At 22.5% G+C, this 19,955-nt stretch overlaps 4 protein-coding genes across 5 annotated transcripts; 2 read left to right on the top strand and 2 right to left on the bottom strand.

The window, feature by feature from the left end:
- Nucleotides 1-387: 387 nt before the first annotated feature.
- LOC128959453 (protein SREK1IP1-like) lies at nt 388-1,331 on the bottom strand. The gene is made up of 4 exons (XM_054305407.1): nt 1,174-1,331; nt 1,047-1,121; nt 776-965; nt 388-693 (listed from the first exon to the last, which is right to left on the bottom strand). The coding sequence occupies exons 1-4, from the start codon at nt 1,190-1,192 to the stop codon at nt 423-425; spliced, it is 555 nt and encodes a 184-aa protein (XP_054161382.1). The 5' UTR covers nt 1,193-1,331; the 3' UTR covers nt 388-422.
- Nucleotides 923-6,719, top strand: LOC128959451 (cystinosin homolog). Of its 2 annotated transcripts, none has more exons than XM_054305403.1 (9): nt 923-1,047; nt 4,317-4,385; nt 4,450-4,558; nt 4,660-4,875; nt 4,954-5,314; nt 5,383-5,556; nt 5,621-5,738; nt 5,813-5,961; nt 6,344-6,719. In XM_054305403.1, the coding sequence occupies exons 2-9, from the start codon at nt 4,325-4,327 to the stop codon at nt 6,392-6,394; spliced, it is 1,239 nt and encodes a 412-aa protein (XP_054161378.1). In that variant the 5' UTR covers nt 923-1,047; nt 4,317-4,324; the 3' UTR covers nt 6,395-6,719. The 2 variants fall into 2 exon arrangements, with proteins under 2 accessions (XP_054161378.1, XP_054161380.1); XM_054305405.1 differs by lacking the exon at nt 923-1,047 and adding an exon at nt 1,411-1,550.
- Nucleotides 6,720-18,409, bottom strand: LOC128959452 (transmembrane protein 59-like). The gene is made up of 5 exons (XM_054305406.1): nt 18,040-18,409; nt 17,773-17,899; nt 9,075-9,506; nt 7,061-7,335; nt 6,720-6,986 (listed from the first exon to the last, which is right to left on the bottom strand). Exons 1-5 carry the CDS (start codon nt 18,196-18,198, stop codon nt 6,819-6,821), a joined length of 1,161 nt encoding a protein of 386 aa, XP_054161381.1. The 5' UTR covers nt 18,199-18,409; the 3' UTR covers nt 6,720-6,818.
- Nucleotides 18,410-19,124: 715 nt separating this feature from the next.
- On the top strand, nt 19,125-19,427 carry LOC128960344 (female-specific protein transformer-like). Its single transcript, XM_054306416.1, has one exon. It carries the CDS (start codon nt 19,125-19,127, stop codon nt 19,425-19,427), a length of 303 nt encoding a protein of 100 aa, XP_054162391.1.
- Nucleotides 19,428-19,955: the final 528 nt, after the last annotated feature.

Genomic DNA, 19,955 nt, shown 5'->3' with positions numbered 1-19,955 from the left:
TTTCATTTTTACAATTATATCTAAATTTATGGAAAATTTCAATTGAAAGTCAAGTTTAATAAACTTATTTTTTGACATTTACTACATTTACGGTTATATTTATTCAAATCAATAATTATTACTCATTAAATTTTTTTATCATTTTTTAGTAATTTGTTTATTTTAAAAATAGTTTCATAAATTCAATGTTAAATATACCTATACACTGATAATTACAATTGTTTTTAATCAAATGTTCAAAATAATGATAAATTTGTACATTAGATATATCGATAAATAATGATTATACGGTAATGTATTAAATATTAACTAACAAAATCTTTTTACGTTTTGATAATTTAGTTTCAATGAGATAACAAAGTAATGGTAAGTAAGACAATAAGTGGACATTGAATTACATTAAAAAATAAGTCAATAAATGTTTATTTATAGCCATCCCTTCTTTTACTATCTTTAGATTTAGGTTTGTGTTTATGTCTTGTTTTATGTGAATCTCTTCGATGTCTATCACTGTCACTATCAGATGACTCGGACTCTCTTCTTCCTCTTTTATGTTTGTGATGTTTGTCTCTACTTTTATCCCTATCTTTACTTTCACTCCTTTCACGGCTTCTACTTCTTCTGTGTTTAACTTCAGAATTCGGACTGTGTTTGTGTTGTTTCTTATGTTTCTTGTGCTTTGACTTCTTGTGTCTAAAAAGTGATCCATTATTTAAATATGACAACAAATTTATAATATAATATAAAGCTTTTTCAATTGTCACCCAAAACCCACTTTCTGTGTCGTTTGTCTTGTGATTGTTGATTATCTTTAGTATCATTAGTATCTTTGGCAATGAGTTTAAGTGAAGTGTTTAGATCTTCATCATCGCTGGCGTCAGAACTGGTAGAACTCACGTCCAGAACAATCTCTTGCGATGGATTGACCCGAAAAAAGTTGCGGCACTGGTATGTGAAATGACCGGCTATTCATCAATACATAAAAAGAAACATTTATTATTGCATTGATTGTCATCGATGGCCAAAATGATATCATCAATACTAACGGTAACCACATTTGACACATGCAGTCCTCGTTTGTCCGCTATTTGATGACTGATGAGACAGTTTAGCCATTATCTCTGTTTTCATACAATTTTTATTATATTTTATCGTTAATATCATTATAATTACCTTTCAGTGGATTATTCATTGTTAGCAATGCTTTGATTGTCACCAAAATGTGACCAAATTAGTGGACAAACAGACAATTGAAATGTTTTTGTGTTATTGTTATAATGTATTCACAAATAATAAATAGTAAACACATTTGTGTCTCAATTCAAGTGATTTTTATCGTTATTTATGTTTAAAACATTGCATTTGTTTACAAGTGATGACACAAATCTAACATTGAATGCATTTGAATGTCAATCGACTATACATTCGATCTATTAATTGATTGATTGCTTTACTATAGTATTAACCGATTAATTGTTAATCCAATGATTGTATGATTTGTATCAATACTCTTAATATTAGGCAATACTTGACATGACATCAATGTATAGGTTTGTCAAACAATTTGTTAAACATGTGTTAGCTATACATTGAATGTATGCATCAAATGCTAATTTATTTGTAATTTACTGTTATTTTAAATAAATAATTTATTTATTCAAAACAATTAATACAATTATTTATATGATCAATACATTCATATAAAAATGTGTTTTATTTCCTATTTTCCTAAAAATTGCTAAAAACTTGATAATTATGTGTAAAATTAATGAATGAAAAAATAATTCAATTATTGAAAACTTTTATATACTGTACTATACAGTAGTATGAAATGAATTGCAAATTCATAGAAATTTTGTTTGAATTACCTATAAAATAGTGATTGTATTTCATTATAAATTATATTTATTTATAATATAAAGTATAATGAAATTTAGTTTTTAAATGATAAATAAATGTTTTATTTTAATATTAAAATTATTTAATATATGGCAGACATTGACGACACAAATATAATGATTAAATTTCTGTTAAATATCACATTGTTTTATAGTTATGTAATAAAAAATAATTTGTATTATATCAGGAGTTATAGGCTTATAGGCAAACATGTAAACTGATTGATGAAACCACCCCCTCCTCACTAATTTTAATTACTTTATATAATGACTAATTTAGATGTTTTATAAAAGTCTGAAAATTTCAATTAAAAGATAATATAAAAATAAAATATGAATTTTTAAATAAATACTTATAACACTTGAGGAAAATTTGAATTTAAAAGTAAATTACATGATTTGTATGTAACAAATGATTGAATGCATGCATACATATAATACTGTATATAATAACAAGTTTTGATTTAATTGATTTTTATATATTTATTTAAAAAATACTTTATACTATTATGCAATTGTTTTAGTCAAATGTGATCTAATTATTAGTGAAACGAAATTAAATGACTCATTGATACTATTTTAGTAATTAATAATTACTAATTATTATTTTTTAATTAAGATAAATATTTAAAATATTTAAAAATGGTTATAATGAGTGCTATATCATATTGTTATCATTAAATTATATGTAAATTTTTATATTTATTTATAAGCGTATTTTATAACATGTAATTTAATGATGATTAAAATTTATATAATTTCTGATAACTACCTGTAATATAAAATTTATTTATAAACAATTTATTTTTTGTTAATTTATTAATTAAATTGAATAGTTATTTTTAATCATACATTATATATATTAATATACAGTTTATATCAATAAAATGCAATAATTTTTTATGATATTCTAATGATAAAAATAAGTTGTTTAATATGTTAATTAAGTGATATATAATTTGAAAATATACTAATAATAACTACAATATATTTTCAAGATTCACCACAAATATTAAGTTCATATTTAGTGCATTTTAATATAAAGTAAAGATTTTTGAAATAATTAATATTTTTATATTTATTTATATTCTTGTTTATAATAATATGTATTAAACTGTATTTATATTAATTAATGATGTGTTGATGTGTTTGCCATTATTTATAAGTTTTTTATTCATGACTAATTGTAACATACGTTTGTCACACACATATGGGGAACAATAAGTTATGTAACACTACTGTATTAATCTTGTGATTGCTATTATTTGATATGAATTTTATTAAATATTTCAGAAAATTAAAGTCATTTATTTAAAGTGTACTTTGGTTTTATAAATTGATTGAACACTTGCACACAGTTAATGAAACTACTATTTAATAACTAATATATATATAAATTCGATAAAAAAAATAATTTACTTAAAAAATTACAAAGTATCTAAAATTATCAATAATTCATTTTTTTGAATTATGAATATTTTAGCATTTAATTGACCGAAAAACACGCTAAATATTATTAGTCACTAAAAACTATTTTGTTTTAAATAATAATTAAATATTTATAATTTTGATATAATAAAGATATGATAAAGCAAATAAAAAATGTATTTTTGTATTTTATAGACATTTGTCACATCACGAGTCAATAAAATAGTTTTTAATGATATTCTAAGATTAATAGATATATTACATATAAAAAAAATTATATCAATTAATACATTCATTTAGTGATGCACTTCACTATCGGAGTCATTCCAGTGTTGATAACGTTAGGCACAAACTAATTGTTTTTATATACCAAACCAATTGATATCATATTTAACATTTAATATAACACCTCTTGCTATAGGCTGATAAATAATTTATTAATCTCTATTTATGATTGAAAATTGTATTTTTATTTCACTGTTTGTTAGTTAGTATCGTTTAACATCATCCAAGTGTTAAACATTTTACAAAATGTATTCAATATTTTGCAATTTGAAACATTAGTTATTTTTTAGGACAATTGAATACTTTATAAGTTTATATTTATTTATATCGAAGACTTCCTGAGATATTTATAGAAAACAAGTTAATAATCGTATTTCATATATAATAATAAACATTGAATTTATTTTACTTTATGTAAGTTAACTATTGAAAAAAATATTTGTATATTAATATGATATGTATATTAATTTGTATGTGTTAGTTAACTAAACGTCATGTTTTTATTTATTTAATTAAATATTGATTAATTGTAAAAATTTTATCATTCTGTAATTAACAAAATTTATAATTAATTTGTCATTTTTTAATATTTTTAAATTATCAATAATCTGCTAAAGTTTAGTTTATTTTTAATACTTAAATCATATTTAATTGATTATTTTTGTTTTATTATATATAATAAATATTTTTTTAATTTGTTTTTAGGTTTTATAATGTTTTCATTATTTAAAAATTATATTTATTTATTATTCATCATATATACATTAAAATCATGTGAGTATTTTAAATATTATTTACATTATTTTTTTTGTAATAATTATTTATTTCTATAATAAAGGTTTTGCTTCAAATTTAAACGATTTAAAATCAAAGTACACTTTGAAAACATCTGTTTCAGACATAGCTATTGAAATCAATGAGAAAACATCTTTTACTTTGAATATTAGGTAATTTCCAAAAATCTTTATTTTTTGTTATTATACTGTTTATTGAATTTTATTTTATTAAATAATATAAAATAATTTAAAAACTTTAATCAAATACTAAGTCCTTCACCGACCGAAATAATTGAACTAAAGATCTCATGTGAAGACCCATTGACTCCAAGTGATTATAATAACAATAAATCCAATTGTTATACAATTAATGGATTTAAGATCGCTTATTATATAAAGCCAAATGAAAAGACTATTGACATCGAGATAAAAGGTGCCGAACCGGGAAAAACAACTTTAATTATCAATACAAACATTAATGGGACAAAGTATTGTTTGACAATCAATTGTGTTTTTTGATAAAATGTATTATTAATGATAAAATGTGATAAAAACATGTTTTTCAGTGTTAAGGATGCATTTGTTCGGATCAGTGTTGCTCGACATAAATCAATTGATACGATAGGTGTGGTGATTGGTTGGATCTACTTCTTAGCCTGGTCGGTCTCGTTTTATCCTCAAATGTGGATCAATTTTCGTCGAAAATCAGTGGTTGGACTCAACTTTGATTTTTTAGGACTAAATATAACGGGTTTTCTTTTCTACACATTCTTCAATGTCTGTCTTTTCTTTTCGTCCGAAATAAAAGACGAATTCAATGAAAGATATCCGAGAAGTGTATTACCCGTTGAGCTGAATGATGTGGTTTTTGCAATACATGCAGTATTTGCCACATCTATAGTAATAATTCAATGCTTTATCTTTGAAGTAAATCCAATTTCTTTATTATTATAATTTTGTTATCATTTAATTGATAATTTAATTAATTTTTTTAGAGACAAACTCAAACAATTTCAATATATATAAAAACATTTCTCGGTATTGTTTGGATAGTGTTTGCTATATTAGCAATTATAGTGCCAACAACTCATTGGTTCAATTGGTTGACATATCTTTACTGTTTTTCTTATGTTAAGTTAGCCATAACTATAATAAAATATATACCACAAGTATTTAATATAATTTTTTAAAACTATTTTTATAAAGTAAACTAAATATATATTTTTTTCAAAGGCGTGGTATAACTACAAGCGTCAGTCAACTATAGGCTGGAGTATTGAAAATATTTTACTTGACTTTACCGGCGGTTCTCTCTCTTTACTTCAAATGTTTTTATTGGCCTATAATTACAGTAAAGTTTTACATTATATGATATCTATTGATTGTAATTAATAATGAATTCAATTGATTTGTTTGTTTGATTAGATGATTGGTTAACGATATTCAAGAATTTTACGAAATTTGGTTTAGGAATGATATCAATCTTATTTGATGTCCTCTTCATTGTTCAACACTATGTCCTCTATAGGAATGCCATCGAATCTGAGAGCACTGGACTCACTTCAGGCATCAATGTATGTGATATCGATAGAAAAGAAGTCAAACAAATGTAATCATAGATTATTCATACAATTATTATTTGCACTGAATTTGAAATATTAATTAAGTGTCGATTTAACATTATTTTTATAGTTTTTGTTTTAGATTCAAACATTAAGTTAAATTAAACATTTTTTATAAGATTAATTATTTATAAATATATGTAAAAAGTATTACTAACTGTAGTTTAATTTATTACCGATACTAATAATTGTTTGACATTAATTGCATGATCTGTACAATAAAAAATAATCACTTTATGTTTTCACAAATAACAAACTAATTAATTATAAATACTAAAAGAATTATTAAAGGATTTGTAACCGACTCTTATATTTAAAAATATATCATTTTCAGACTTCAACATCAGATTTGGCATCTATTGATACAATTGAAACAAATGGATAGAAAACCTCAGTCACTAACCAAATATTGTAATTAAGATTGTGATATGTTGTCAATCGCACAATAATTGTGTCTCATATTTTAAAAAATAGTAAATAATAAATATAATTCTAAGCTATTATAAATAGCGTTACCGTAGTTTTGATATACAGTAAATAATTAAAATTGAATTTAAAATTTGGATCAAATCATCAATTTGTATATTAATGTATAGTACATATAGAGTTTAATTTGCCGCAAGAGAATTAAAATTTCATTAAATAAATTTTATTTAGTTAATTGATATACAATTTAAATTTACAACTAAATTTGAAAACTTAGGTAAGTGTGCAAACAAATTAATTTGATTTTAACAAATATCATTGAAATCATAAATTAGAAAAAATAATACAAATTAAAAAAGATATAAACAATGTTAACAATCATATTAATGTTTAGTGTCGCCAATATTTTTGTTATCATTACTACAAATAGTTTTGACTGTTAACTCATTTTGTGCCTCCAGTTCCTCATAAGTGGGAAGTTTGTCGTCGATGATAACTTTGACGGGCTCTTCATAGAGGCAAAGGTACTTGAGATCACTTCCCTGTCCTATCTGTACATCAAATAAACAGAGTATTAATTGTGATATTAATTTTAACAGACTATTAGATAATATTAATCAATTACTTTGCGAGTTCTGATATGCTGTTCCGGTGCTGTAGCTGTAGTGGCACAGCATATCCAGGCCAATACAAATATGGCTAAAAATAGGGCAGTGCCCAGTATCCATCGGGGAACACCTGATTCGTATGGAAAGCAATTGGACCAACTATTGTCTACATGTCTACTGTGTACCACATTTAATGGGCTCTCTTGAGACCAAAGAGAAACATCTATTTTTGGCCGATTATTATCAGTAGTTATGTGTTCTTCACTACCGGTAACCGATTCGCTATCATATTCTTATAAATCAATTAAATAAATATTCCATTATTTACTAAAATATATTATCACATCAATTGTGTAATCTATATATTTAATGCATTTTACTTATTATATATGTTTACTGTTAAGATTAAACGAAAATTATTGTTAATTTAAGTAAATGCTATTATTTATTACTAATATTCTCATATATCATGTATTTATAAGAATTTGTTTTCAAGCAAAACATCTAATCGATACTATTTTGTCAATAACTATATGTAAACAAAATAACAGATTTATTTTGTATTAGTAATCTATTTCATAATATAGTGACTAAATCATACAGTTTTATCTGGACATTACAAAAATTGGTTAATTTATAATAGGTTAAGATTGATGTAGATTATACTGTACAGTATAAATGATTAAATTAGGAAAATTTTGAAAGTTTAATAATTAAATAGATAATAATTAATAAAAATATAATTAAATGTTTATTATTTATTAAAAAGTTATGAAATGAGTAAAATAATTATTATTTCTCATTTTATCAACTATTAAAAACACATTTAGATGAAACTTAGATATCAATAAATAATAGTTTGAGAAAATATTTAATACATTAAATGTTAATAATTAATAATTATCATTAAAACTGTAAACTATCTTAGTATAAATATGTATAATTATTTTACTGTTTTTAAACCGTAAAATAATTATACATATTTAATCTAAGTATAACAAAATACCATTAATTGAAATAATTTACAATTTACAATAATACTGTATTATTTTATAATAACTTTATGCAGCTTTGATTATCTAATGTTAACATAATATAGTCTACGGGTAATTCAAAATTTTAAACTTAATTTTTCTCTTTGATAGATGTTATGAAATGTCCAGTTATAACATAAATTATTGATCACTATATAATATTTCACATAAGATTTACATTATACTGTATATTCTGTTAACATACGAATCATTACCGTATAGTTTACAATACATTTAATGCAATTTTAAACCAAAAATGCATTGAATGCAGAAATAAAAATGTGAATATTAAACAAAAATCATTAACTGATCCAAAAGTCTACTACAATATAGAGTGAAGTGCTGTCGAGATTATGTGCAATGAAATGCTTTAATATTAGTAGAGTTTAAATGATCTCTAAGTAAGACAATAGTGAAAAATAATGATCAGTTGTTTATAAATTACACGAAAAGGGAATAAATTTCGTGAAATAAGGATTAGATTAATGAAAGAAAGAGATGATATTAGACACTAAATTAGAGATATTGAAAAAGACTGTGTGAGACTAAGAGAGAGAGAGAGAGAGAGAGAGAGAGAGAGAGAGAGAGAGAGAGAGAATAAGAGAAAAATCAACAAAATCTTAGCATAAAAAGTGAATACACGTAAAGCTGGAAAAGTAATCAATAAATAAGAAAAATAAAGTAAAAAATGTTACATTAAATCCATGTGATGGGAATGTCGTGTGAAATAAGAAGCGATTGGAAAGAGAGGAATAATGTAATGAATGTGAAAACGATTGTGAGAGTAGACATAGACAGTGATTAGGGTTGTAAATGTCTGATAGGATCACCAAAAGTGCCTAAAAGTTAACTCATTATGATTTTGAAAATGACTGAAATATAAGTGACATTAAAGTAAGGCTTAGAGATATGAGTTTATATAATATTAATTGGTTTTGATATATCAATAGAAATATGAGTGAAACAAACATTGATTTATTGTTTACAATTGTCTTACCATTGACTGCCATTAAATCTGGATATTGATGGACCACCACTTCAGGCTCTGACTGTACGACAACCAGTTTGGACTGACCGTCATTATCTCGGCTAAAGAATACAGACATTGATGAACGTTCGACCACTACGGGACCCGATGTACGGCTGACCAGAGATGAGAATAAAGATCGAAACAAATTGATTGGAGATATAAACATTTGATTGCTGTTTGTATTATCATTTTTGTCCACATTATCAATAATACTCTTCTCATGACTGATGGCTTCATTGATCACTTGGTCGACATCATTGGTATTGAAATGCACTTTAGGACTATTGTTGTGTGAATTGATTGCATTATCACCTGTACTCAAGTGGACATTATTACAGCCGACACCACACGCATAGTATTCACTTGAGTTTTGATTCGTGTCGTACGCTTGGGAACAGTCTATAAGTTAAATAAATAAAAATATTTTTATGCTATTAATCAATAAATACATTTTAAAAGCGCCCAAAAAATAAATAATAAAAAACATTTAAAAGCTTTTTTGTTTCGTATATAATAATTCAATTCAAAGCTTTTATTTTGATAACCATTGTTAAAAAAAAGTAAATCATTTTACAATAACCATGATATCGCATAAAGTATGGAAACTGTCAAACATATTGAATAAATTAATGTCTTGTAATACCATATTATTAACTATAATAATTAAATTTTATCGAATAACACAAACAAATTTTCATAATTAAAATAATCAAATGTTGTGTCTGTTAGAAGAGACACAAAATATTGAATACATTAGTGATGAATAAGACTAAAAATAACAAAATGTATGAGATTTAGTCAATTTGATAGTCATGTTGTGTTTGGCATCGGATGTCATATTTAGAATAATTCATGTGATAATCAGCTCAAACACAGTCAAAACAATTGCTTGTTATAAGTTATATAATATAATATTAATATAATAAACTGAATTGACGTCTATTGACATCAAAAGCAAAACAAAATCAATCAAAAGTATACATCACTTGAGAAATCTCGTGTCAGAAACAATTGTAAGACTGAAAACAAATCAATTCGTGTCACGAAAATATAGACCAAGTCTGAGATCTACACTCATTGGGTATCAAGTGATTGACTTTAAATCATATATTGAATAAAAGTCTTCGAGAAAACACTGAATAGTTCATCACAAGAGAAGATATAAGAAGATAGTGTGAATCAGTTGGTATTGTTTGGGATCCGGTCTTTAAATCTCATTAATTATTTATATCATTCATCTCTTCTAAGAAAAGCATTGAAATCCCTTTTTGTCATAACTTTTGGCATAAATTCAGTTTAAGGAAACACACTGTGAATATCGTATATTATAAGAGTATTAAATCAATATTTTTAATTATAATTCTTATGCCATTTATTTGTTAAAATAACATTCAATTCAATTAATCAAAACAATGATTCAATGTTTTCTTTATTTTATATTTTATTATATTTAGTTTAGTTTTATATAAATCAAATCAAGTGATTTTAGTTAAAATTTAATTTTATAATCATTAGTAATGATTCATTACATATATTTAAACATAATAATAATTTTAACATTATATCGATATTATACATTAATTGAATTAGTTGTTAAAAAATTTTCAATATAAATATAATAAAATTGAAAAGCTCTTTATTAAATTGAAATATTAATAATAATATCTAATGCTGAATATGTTATACTTATTGTAGTTATAAGTTAAGAAATATTAAGTGATTTTTTAATATTTATTTATAATAATTTTTAATATAATAATTTTAATTTTCATCTAATTTCGATAACAAAAAAGTTATTTAATTACCAAATATTATTTTAAAAATTATTACAAATCATTTATATCCTGAAATTTATATTTTATAAAATATATATATTATATTTATAATTATTTTATTACTTATTTAAATGTCTATATTTTCATAACCTTTATAATATAATTCAATTAATCTACAGAATATTCTTTTGTTAACAAATCTTATCCCTGAAATTACTGTAATATTAATCTTTTTCTATTAAATTTTTAAGTATCATAAATCCAATAAATTATATTTTTTATATTATTAATATTATTTATTATTTAAATATTTGCACTCAAGTGTGAGAAAAAATATATTCTTATATTAATTGCATTACAGTTAATCTAATTAAATATTAAACATTTGACTAATGAATTATTTTTCCACTTTTTACTTAGTTTGAGATCAAATGATGTGATAACCAAATGTCTGTAAAATTGTAAAATGAGTTAACGCTTCAAAGGCTAAGAATAACAGAAAAATAATGTCACAAATAGGGTAACAATTATCGGATAAAAGGTTTATAATGTGACACCACTTGTAGTCAACAGAGAATTTATGTCATAAAATCCAAAACAATTTAGACAAATGCGCTAATATTTGAGGTCTAACTAAAAAAATTGAAAAAATAACATATTGTACACTATTTAACAACAATAGTAGGAGTCATGCAATCAAAAAAAAAGAGATGATTAGTTTTTCGCTTCAATTCGTGTCTACAATGGCTGATAAATATCGATAAAAACAACTATTTTCGCTCATACTCTGTATAATGAGATTTAACAATATATCTACAAATATCATTCAAACATTCATATAATCACTTTTTACTTATTAATTACTTCATCACATTATTAATACTATTGACAAAAACAATATAAACAAATCTAGATAATGATAATAATAATAATATAAACTTATAATTATACAGCTCGTTAGCCACACAACAATAATAAATATTAATTTATAGTATAATTTTTATGATTTATAAATTATAAATTGTTTATCCATAATATAGTGTATATAGTAATTTATTTAAAAAATCAATAATATTAATGTTTCATAATACAATTAAATTTTATAATGTAATGACACTACTACTACTACTACTACTACTAATAATAATAATAATAATAATAATAATAATAATAATAATTATATAATATATCATTTTTCATATGTTATTGTCATCAGAATATCTAATCATACTATTCTTGTTTTTTGTTTATGAAAAATGATAGCCAAAGGGATGTTTTGTATGAATTAAGACATGGCTTATGTATTGTTAAAAGTATATGTTTTTTAGTTTTCAATATAAAAAATATTTTCTTGAGTTTTTTCGACAAAAATAAATTGAATGCCAAAAATTGCATTCAAATAGAAAAATGGTTTATTGCTGCAAAACATCATTTTTCACTCTTTTTATTTATGAATCACTTATATCCATATCGAGTAAATACAGTTCACAAAAACATACATATTTTATATACGTTTGTTTAACAATAAATACAGTATTCAATCAATTGTTTGTATTTATCTAAGAATTTTATACATTTTTAATATTATTACTTTCTATGCAAATATGTGTGTATTATAATTTATATATCAAAATAATTAAATTTATTTGCAAAATCACATTTATAAAGCAAAATAATTCAATAGAATTTTGCTTTTTTAATGTTCAAAGTATAAGAAAATTTGTTTTATTATGAGATAAATCATTTTACACGTATGCATACATATAAGTTTATACATATATGCAATAAAATGATCAACAAATGTATTTTTTTTAATGATTTTCTCATGAAATTGTTTTAAAACGAGAACATGAATATAAAATAAAGAGATTATGTATTGAGAGTATAAAACTAAAGTATATAAAACAAAATATTTCTACCATTATTTGATCAATTAATTTAATTTCAATAATACAATTGTAACCCATATACTAGAAATATCAAGAGTTGATTATTTTTGACAAATATATTAATATTTGAGAGATTTGCTAAACACCTCTTTAAAAAATATATCTTTCATTAGTGATCACTAAATATTTGTTTTAATTGATTATAAAAAACAAATATTTTGTTTAAAATATTGTATTAAAATAATAGTATAGAGATTATACTGTATAGTACTACCATTAATGTTTTAAATCAATATAATTGTCAAAATTAGTAATTGATGAAATTTAAAGATATTTGATACTTATTGAATTTAATTAATTAAAATATACTCAAGAAAAATTATTTCATGTAATTTCAATTTTTATAATTTGTAAACTTAATATTTTTAACGGCTATAATACCGTAATTTAATGACAAATGCTAATAATTTGAACACAGAATTAATTAATTAAAGGTTCAATGTTTGCTTAAATTTTCATTTATTCATTATTGTCAAACTGTTATTCAATATTTAATAATAAATATTTTACAAATTCTTATAAATTATATTTATTGATTAAATTGAATACTATTTTGTAGTCAATAGTAAGCCTCGGGAAATAAAAACAATAAAAAGTGTAACACATTATTGACTTTATTTTTCTAATAAATAGCTTTGAGTTTTAATATCTATCATTTGATGACTAATTCAAGCCTTATATTCCAAGTGAGAGCACAAGTATTTTCTTAGCCTTTATTGCCCTATAGTTGAGTCAACAATAATCGCAAGTATTTATAACAAGAATATCAACAAAAATAATATCAAAATTCAGTTCAATCGTTAAATTCTTGCGGAGAGTGAAAGCAACCAAATATTATAGAAAATTATTGATTTTAACAATAAGTACAACTTTTATGGTTTCATATATAATCGGTTTGTTGTTGAGAATAACATGACTTATAAGTTATAACTGATCTCAAAACTGTGCATTCACTTGGATCTGATTATACCATTTGGTGTCAAACATAGTGTATTGTGTTTAATACACAGTATTGATTTAACACACAAATTAAATCATTTTTTTCAAATGTATCAAATCAATAACAAAAATTATGTAAAAATCTAACAGTCAATAAAACTCAAAATTAAATTCAGATAACTAATGATTTAAAATCTTAAAATATAAATAGATATTACAAAAATATACCACTAAATAAAATTTTATTTTAGATTATTATTGAAAGATATAGAGAATTTAGAAAATGAAAATTTAATAAGAAATTGATTGAAAACGTTTTTAATCAAAACAACTTAAGTTGACATTAAAAACAAAAATTATTTATAAATGTGAGGATATATTTGACACATTCAGTGGAGTCAACTATAGCATAAAAGTCTCCTTTAAAAACTTTTTTTATGCATATTTTAAATTCATTAAATAAATTTTAATTACATTTTACTGCAATTTTGATATGTAGTTGTGTTAATTTAGTGCAATAATTTAGTTTTTTATTTATCTAATATAAATTTTTATTTTAATATTTTAACTACCCTAAAATTAACAAAACAAATTTTTAATATACATAACATTTTAAAATTCAATTTTTACATTTGCATTTTGTAATTTGCAATAATTTAAACTTTAGTTTAGATTTTATGTTATGCGTGACACAAATTTATATAATAGACGTCAAATAAATTATTAATATTATTTGTTTTCATTTTATGTTAAAATGATAACATAAACATTCAATCAATAAGAGTATAGAATTTCAAATATGAATTTTCAGTATATATATAATTATATTGTGAATAATTTTCAATTTAAGAGCCAATTCTTGTCGATTCTGTGACACTTCGATAACTAACTTACAAATTATAGTTCAAATAAACTAAATATTTTTGTACATTAAAACACAAATAACCTTTTGATTACAATATTTTATGAGAAATAAAACAAAATCCATTTTATGTGAAAGTAATTAATTTTAGGAAATTCATGTAATAAAGTCATTATTGCGAGTAATATAATAAAAAAATGTACAAATGTTTTCCAAGTCATTCATCAGTATACGAAAATTACATTATATACTGTATAATAATACTTTATAAATAAATATTATTAGAAGTATTTATAATAGAATTAGTTATTTCATGAATATATATATATATATCTCAATCATAAGCAAAAATTGATTTAAAAAATGTTAGTTAATAGCAGATGTATAAAAGCTTAACAAAATCATTGTATAATATCGATACAGATATCTATCCGTTTAAAAACATAAGTTTAGATTACAACTCATATCAATTATGTTATTTAAATATCATATAATTATGTGCTCTCACAAGCATTAAATTATTCGTAATGAGAAACATTTTACGGTAATTTAATATAAATTAAATAAAAAATTCATAATAAACTAATATTTTAATATATCTCAAAATATATTGTTAGTTAAGTATTTATATAAGTAAATTTAATAATTTATTTTAAATATCAATAAAAGTAAAATACAGTATTAAAAAAATAAACGTTTTATAACATTTATTCAAAAATATATAACCTAGGTCTTATATTTAAGTAACATATAAAATCGGGAATTATATTAAATTTGATAAATCACACGAAAACATTTAATATAAAATTATTACCGGTATTGTGCAGCATATATTAAATAAATAGTAATATATAGTTTATAAACTATAATATAAACTTATAATACCAAATGCATATTGCAATTAAATTAATACAATGCATAGTAATGCTAATAAATTGTATAAAACATACCATTACCAGCTTACACATTATAATTACATAAAACATTCAAAAATAATTTGCTAATTTATTAATTGACTGATATTGTATTTAAATAATATTTTTAAAAATTTTGTAAACATATATATTGAGATAATATTAAAAATGCTTAATTTAGCTTATTTGACAATTAGCTAATAAATTATAACTAAACATTAAAGAAAAATATATAACAATTTCTTTCTTACACATTGTATACATGAACACTAAAATATTAATAATTAAGTTCTTGATATATAATTAATGTCATAATAGTTTTTGAATATACAATATATGCAAAGTATATAACAGTGAGCTTTAAATGTATTGATTTTTGTCAGTTTTCATTTGTTTTTTAATATTTGCTTAAGTCATTTGTTTTGATAGTAAAAGTACTGAACATATGAATGTAATGTACAGTAATGACAATTTTATTATACGGAATATATATCAATGTTGTTCTGACACTAAAATAATATTAAAATTTAATTGTTAAGTTTAACTTATTTTAAAACTTTTAACAATAATCAATTATTTTAGCTATAAGTGTATAATTAACTGCATAATAATAATAATAATAAAGTAACTTATATAGAAAACAGTATTATTCTTGTCTTAATTAGCAGTATTACATTATTTGAATCCTCATAATCATTATAAATGAATTAGATATGAATAAAAATTTTGAGTAAAAGACAAAAATCTAATTATTTATGTTAAGTAAATTAAATTTAAAAACCCGTTTCAAATAACTTCTGTAAATACATTATAATATAAAATGTTTTTGTGTGTGTTTTTTATGCTTCAATGATTTTTAATGATTTTAAATTAATAACATAAGACATGACAATATACATCAAAAGGGTTTCATTATTATCAATGTTTTGTGGAGGTGTTGTTGACTCAATGAAATTGCTTTTGTTTCACATATCCAACACTATATACAAGTACTAACTTAATATAAAATCTCGTAAATTGCCTGAAAAATCAATAAACACTATATTATTTTTGAGACTAACTTATTATCCTTATAAAAAACACAAATTACTGTCCAAATGTTTTAACATAAGATTATATAAATAAAATTAAGTCAAAAACATTTTTTGATCATTAATTTAACGATTTCATTATATATACTGCCATAAATTGATATCACAATAAATGTAATCAATTTGGGATGAAACTTAAATAAAATATCTTTCTATTATTTGTCACATCATTTGCATACTATTGGCAATAAAAGGATAAAAATAAATTGAATTAAACACAATTATTCATTTAATAAGCTTAACAATAGCTATCATTTCAAATTGAAAATATAATTGAATAAATTAAGCCATTATAAATAATCTAAACTATTATGATGTAAAATATGTAAATAAAACTATTATTATTAATAATATTAATTTAAACAAACCACAGTCTAAATGGCAAAAAAATAAAATAATGAATTTTATTTTTATTTATAAAAATTAATAAAAAAAATATAATTATGGTTACATAATAATAATATAGTATTTTTAGAGAAAATTGTTTTTATTAGATTTGCTAATGTATTAAATTGCTCTATAGTTTTCATGACATTCAAACATTTATGTTTAATATCAAAATATTTAAGTTATATATTATATTATGTAAAATAGTATTAGATATAAATTAAATATTAGAAACTTGAGCCTAAATTTCTAAAAATCCAAACCATAATTTTGTAAATACTGTACAATGAATGATAAATTGATTTTTTAAATTATAAATTAGATTTGCATACCTTATAAATATTTTTATTTTTGACAGTAACTTTAATATTGATTTATATTTCTTTATTTTTAATATATATATATATATATATAATGTAAAAATGATAATTTCTAAATTATAACAACACAATCAAAAGATAAATCAATAAACCATTTTGTAAACCAAACCGAAATCGTATACAATTTCATACTCTAACACATTTTATATCACAAAATTCATGTAAACCAATGTTTTTTATTTAATAAATATTTAATAACTTTTTTGTTAAACTTATTGTTTAATATTATGTTATATAAAAATATATTTATATTAAAAACAAATGTATTTTATGTCAAAATGTTTGTCATAAACGCATAACAAATGATGCGTTCAATGCATAAGTTGTCACAAAACAGGTTTAAAATAATTAAATATAACAATACTTACAATGAATACAATTGTTGGTCACAAGTTTGGGATCAGTTATCAGTGAGTTTGCAGAGTTTTTGGCCAAATTTAGATGAGATAGTATTGAGAAACGACATCCCCGTTGACATGCAGTCAAGTGTTGGGACTGTTAGACAATTAAATGTTTAAAACGTTAGGTATGAGCTCAAGGATTCAATTGTTATTAAATATTATATCCTATATATTATAACTAAATCACATGATATTATGTTACCTATGGATAGGTATGTAATAAATATGACTTACCTTAGGATAAGTATGTAATGAATAGGTTTTGTCACACAATTGATAACAACTTTCCTTTTCTTCAAACGTCTTGCCATCAGTTGATCCGTTTGTAGCTTTGCTCACAACTGATCCTAAAGTGAGCACAACTAAGACTAGTATGTGATTGAAAATCATCATATGATTGACAATAATGTATTAATCGGTGATTTTTTAGATGATTTTGTTTGTCACTCAACTGTTTATATGATATTATATCATAAAATAACTTAAAAATACTAAACAAAACACTAAATGCAAAGTCAGATAACAATGTTATGCAATGACTGTATTGTTGACGACTGACTCAACACAACGTTCAGCACAACTCTCTCAATGCTATCCAATGCTAATCGACTGTCAGTTTGTAGTCATAGAGAGAGTCACTAAACATTGTTAACAACGACAACAATACTGTTAATACTGTACTGGCATTGCATTGCATTGTATGCATTGCATCAATAATTACTGTGTTTTCATTCAATAAATTTTGTTTCATATAATTTGTTTGATTCAACTAAATTGTTTTGATTGCATTTACTGGTACTATATATTATATGAAATTTATTATTTGTAACATAAATTTATATTAAAATTGTCAGCAAATAATATCTAATTGAATGTTAAAATATTGTTTAAAATGAATAATATTAAGTTAAAAAAGTTTTACAAAGTTTAAATAAAATAGGATTTATATAATTGATTGTAAAATATTTCGGTTCAAACTAAACTAAATATAATTTGAAACAATTAATTAAATACATATATATTTATCTAAACATTTAACTATTAGTTTCACACAATTTACACTTTTAAACAAATCACTTTCCAAATGATTTTGAACAAAACAATATAAACTTTTTAATTGATTATAAGTTTGATATACGATATTAGATAAAGACTATTACAATATAAATTTATAACATTTCACGCGATTGACAACAATATTGTGAATCTGTTTAATTGAATTCATTTCAAAAGTCATTTCAAATCATTTCAATCAACCGTTGAGTTAAACAACAAATTCTTGCTTTGATTTTATCGGCAAAATTCTCGACAATTCAGAAATGAATCCAAAAGAAAACGAAGTCAAGTCTGAAGAGACGAACACTCAAGAGGTGAAAGAAGAGATGGCCATTGATGTCGACCTCATGGCTGACGACGAGAACGACGAAGATTGGTCTCCGGCTTCAATGAAATCCGGCGGAAAGATTGCGGAGTCGAGACATCGTCGACGAAGATCTGGTTCGAGAAGTCGAAGAGGAGGTCGATCGCGATCTGGCGGTCGACGCCGTCGTCGGTCTGGAGGTCGAAGAAAGGGTGGACGCAGAAGAAGGAGAAGAAGTCAAAAATCAGGAGAAGAAGAGTAGAACAGATTTGAGTGTTTCTCAGACTTTGTATTTCAATATTTATATCAAAATTTCAAATTCAAATAAATTTCTGTAAACTCTTTGAATTACAATTACTGTATATTAATCTCAATTTTTCAAAATACATTATAAACTCTGTATGAAATAAATACAGATATACAATACAATATCATACGGGTATAACATATCTATATTTATATAATTTTTTATCTAATTATGTATTGTATTTTATTTCTATAATTTTTTAGATTATTTAAATCAGTGAATTAAAATTATTTATAAATTTAATAACTTTATTAATCACAAACATAAAATACACTTTGTTTCCAAATTTTATTTAATTATAACATCTATTAAGTATTTAGATTATAGATATTTAATTGAATTAAATTTATATTTATTTAGATTGTAATAAAAACAATATCATTTAATTTGTAATTTATAACAAATTTATTTTATACTATTTTTAACAAAAAAAAATAATTTTCAGTATTTAAGCTTGGTTAACATAATCATTGAATCACAGTA

Source organism: Oppia nitens, unplaced genomic scaffold (genome assembly GCF_028296485.1).
Source record: "Oppia nitens isolate AA-2021 unplaced genomic scaffold, nextdenovo-longstitch-racon4-pilon3 scaffold4_pilon_pilon_pilon, whole genome shotgun sequence".
NCBI lineage: Eukaryota > Metazoa > Arthropoda > Arachnida > Sarcoptiformes > Oppiidae > Oppia > Oppia nitens.
The sequence above is the reverse complement of the archived record's forward strand: the minus strand, read 5'-3'. Positions and strand labels throughout refer to the sequence as shown.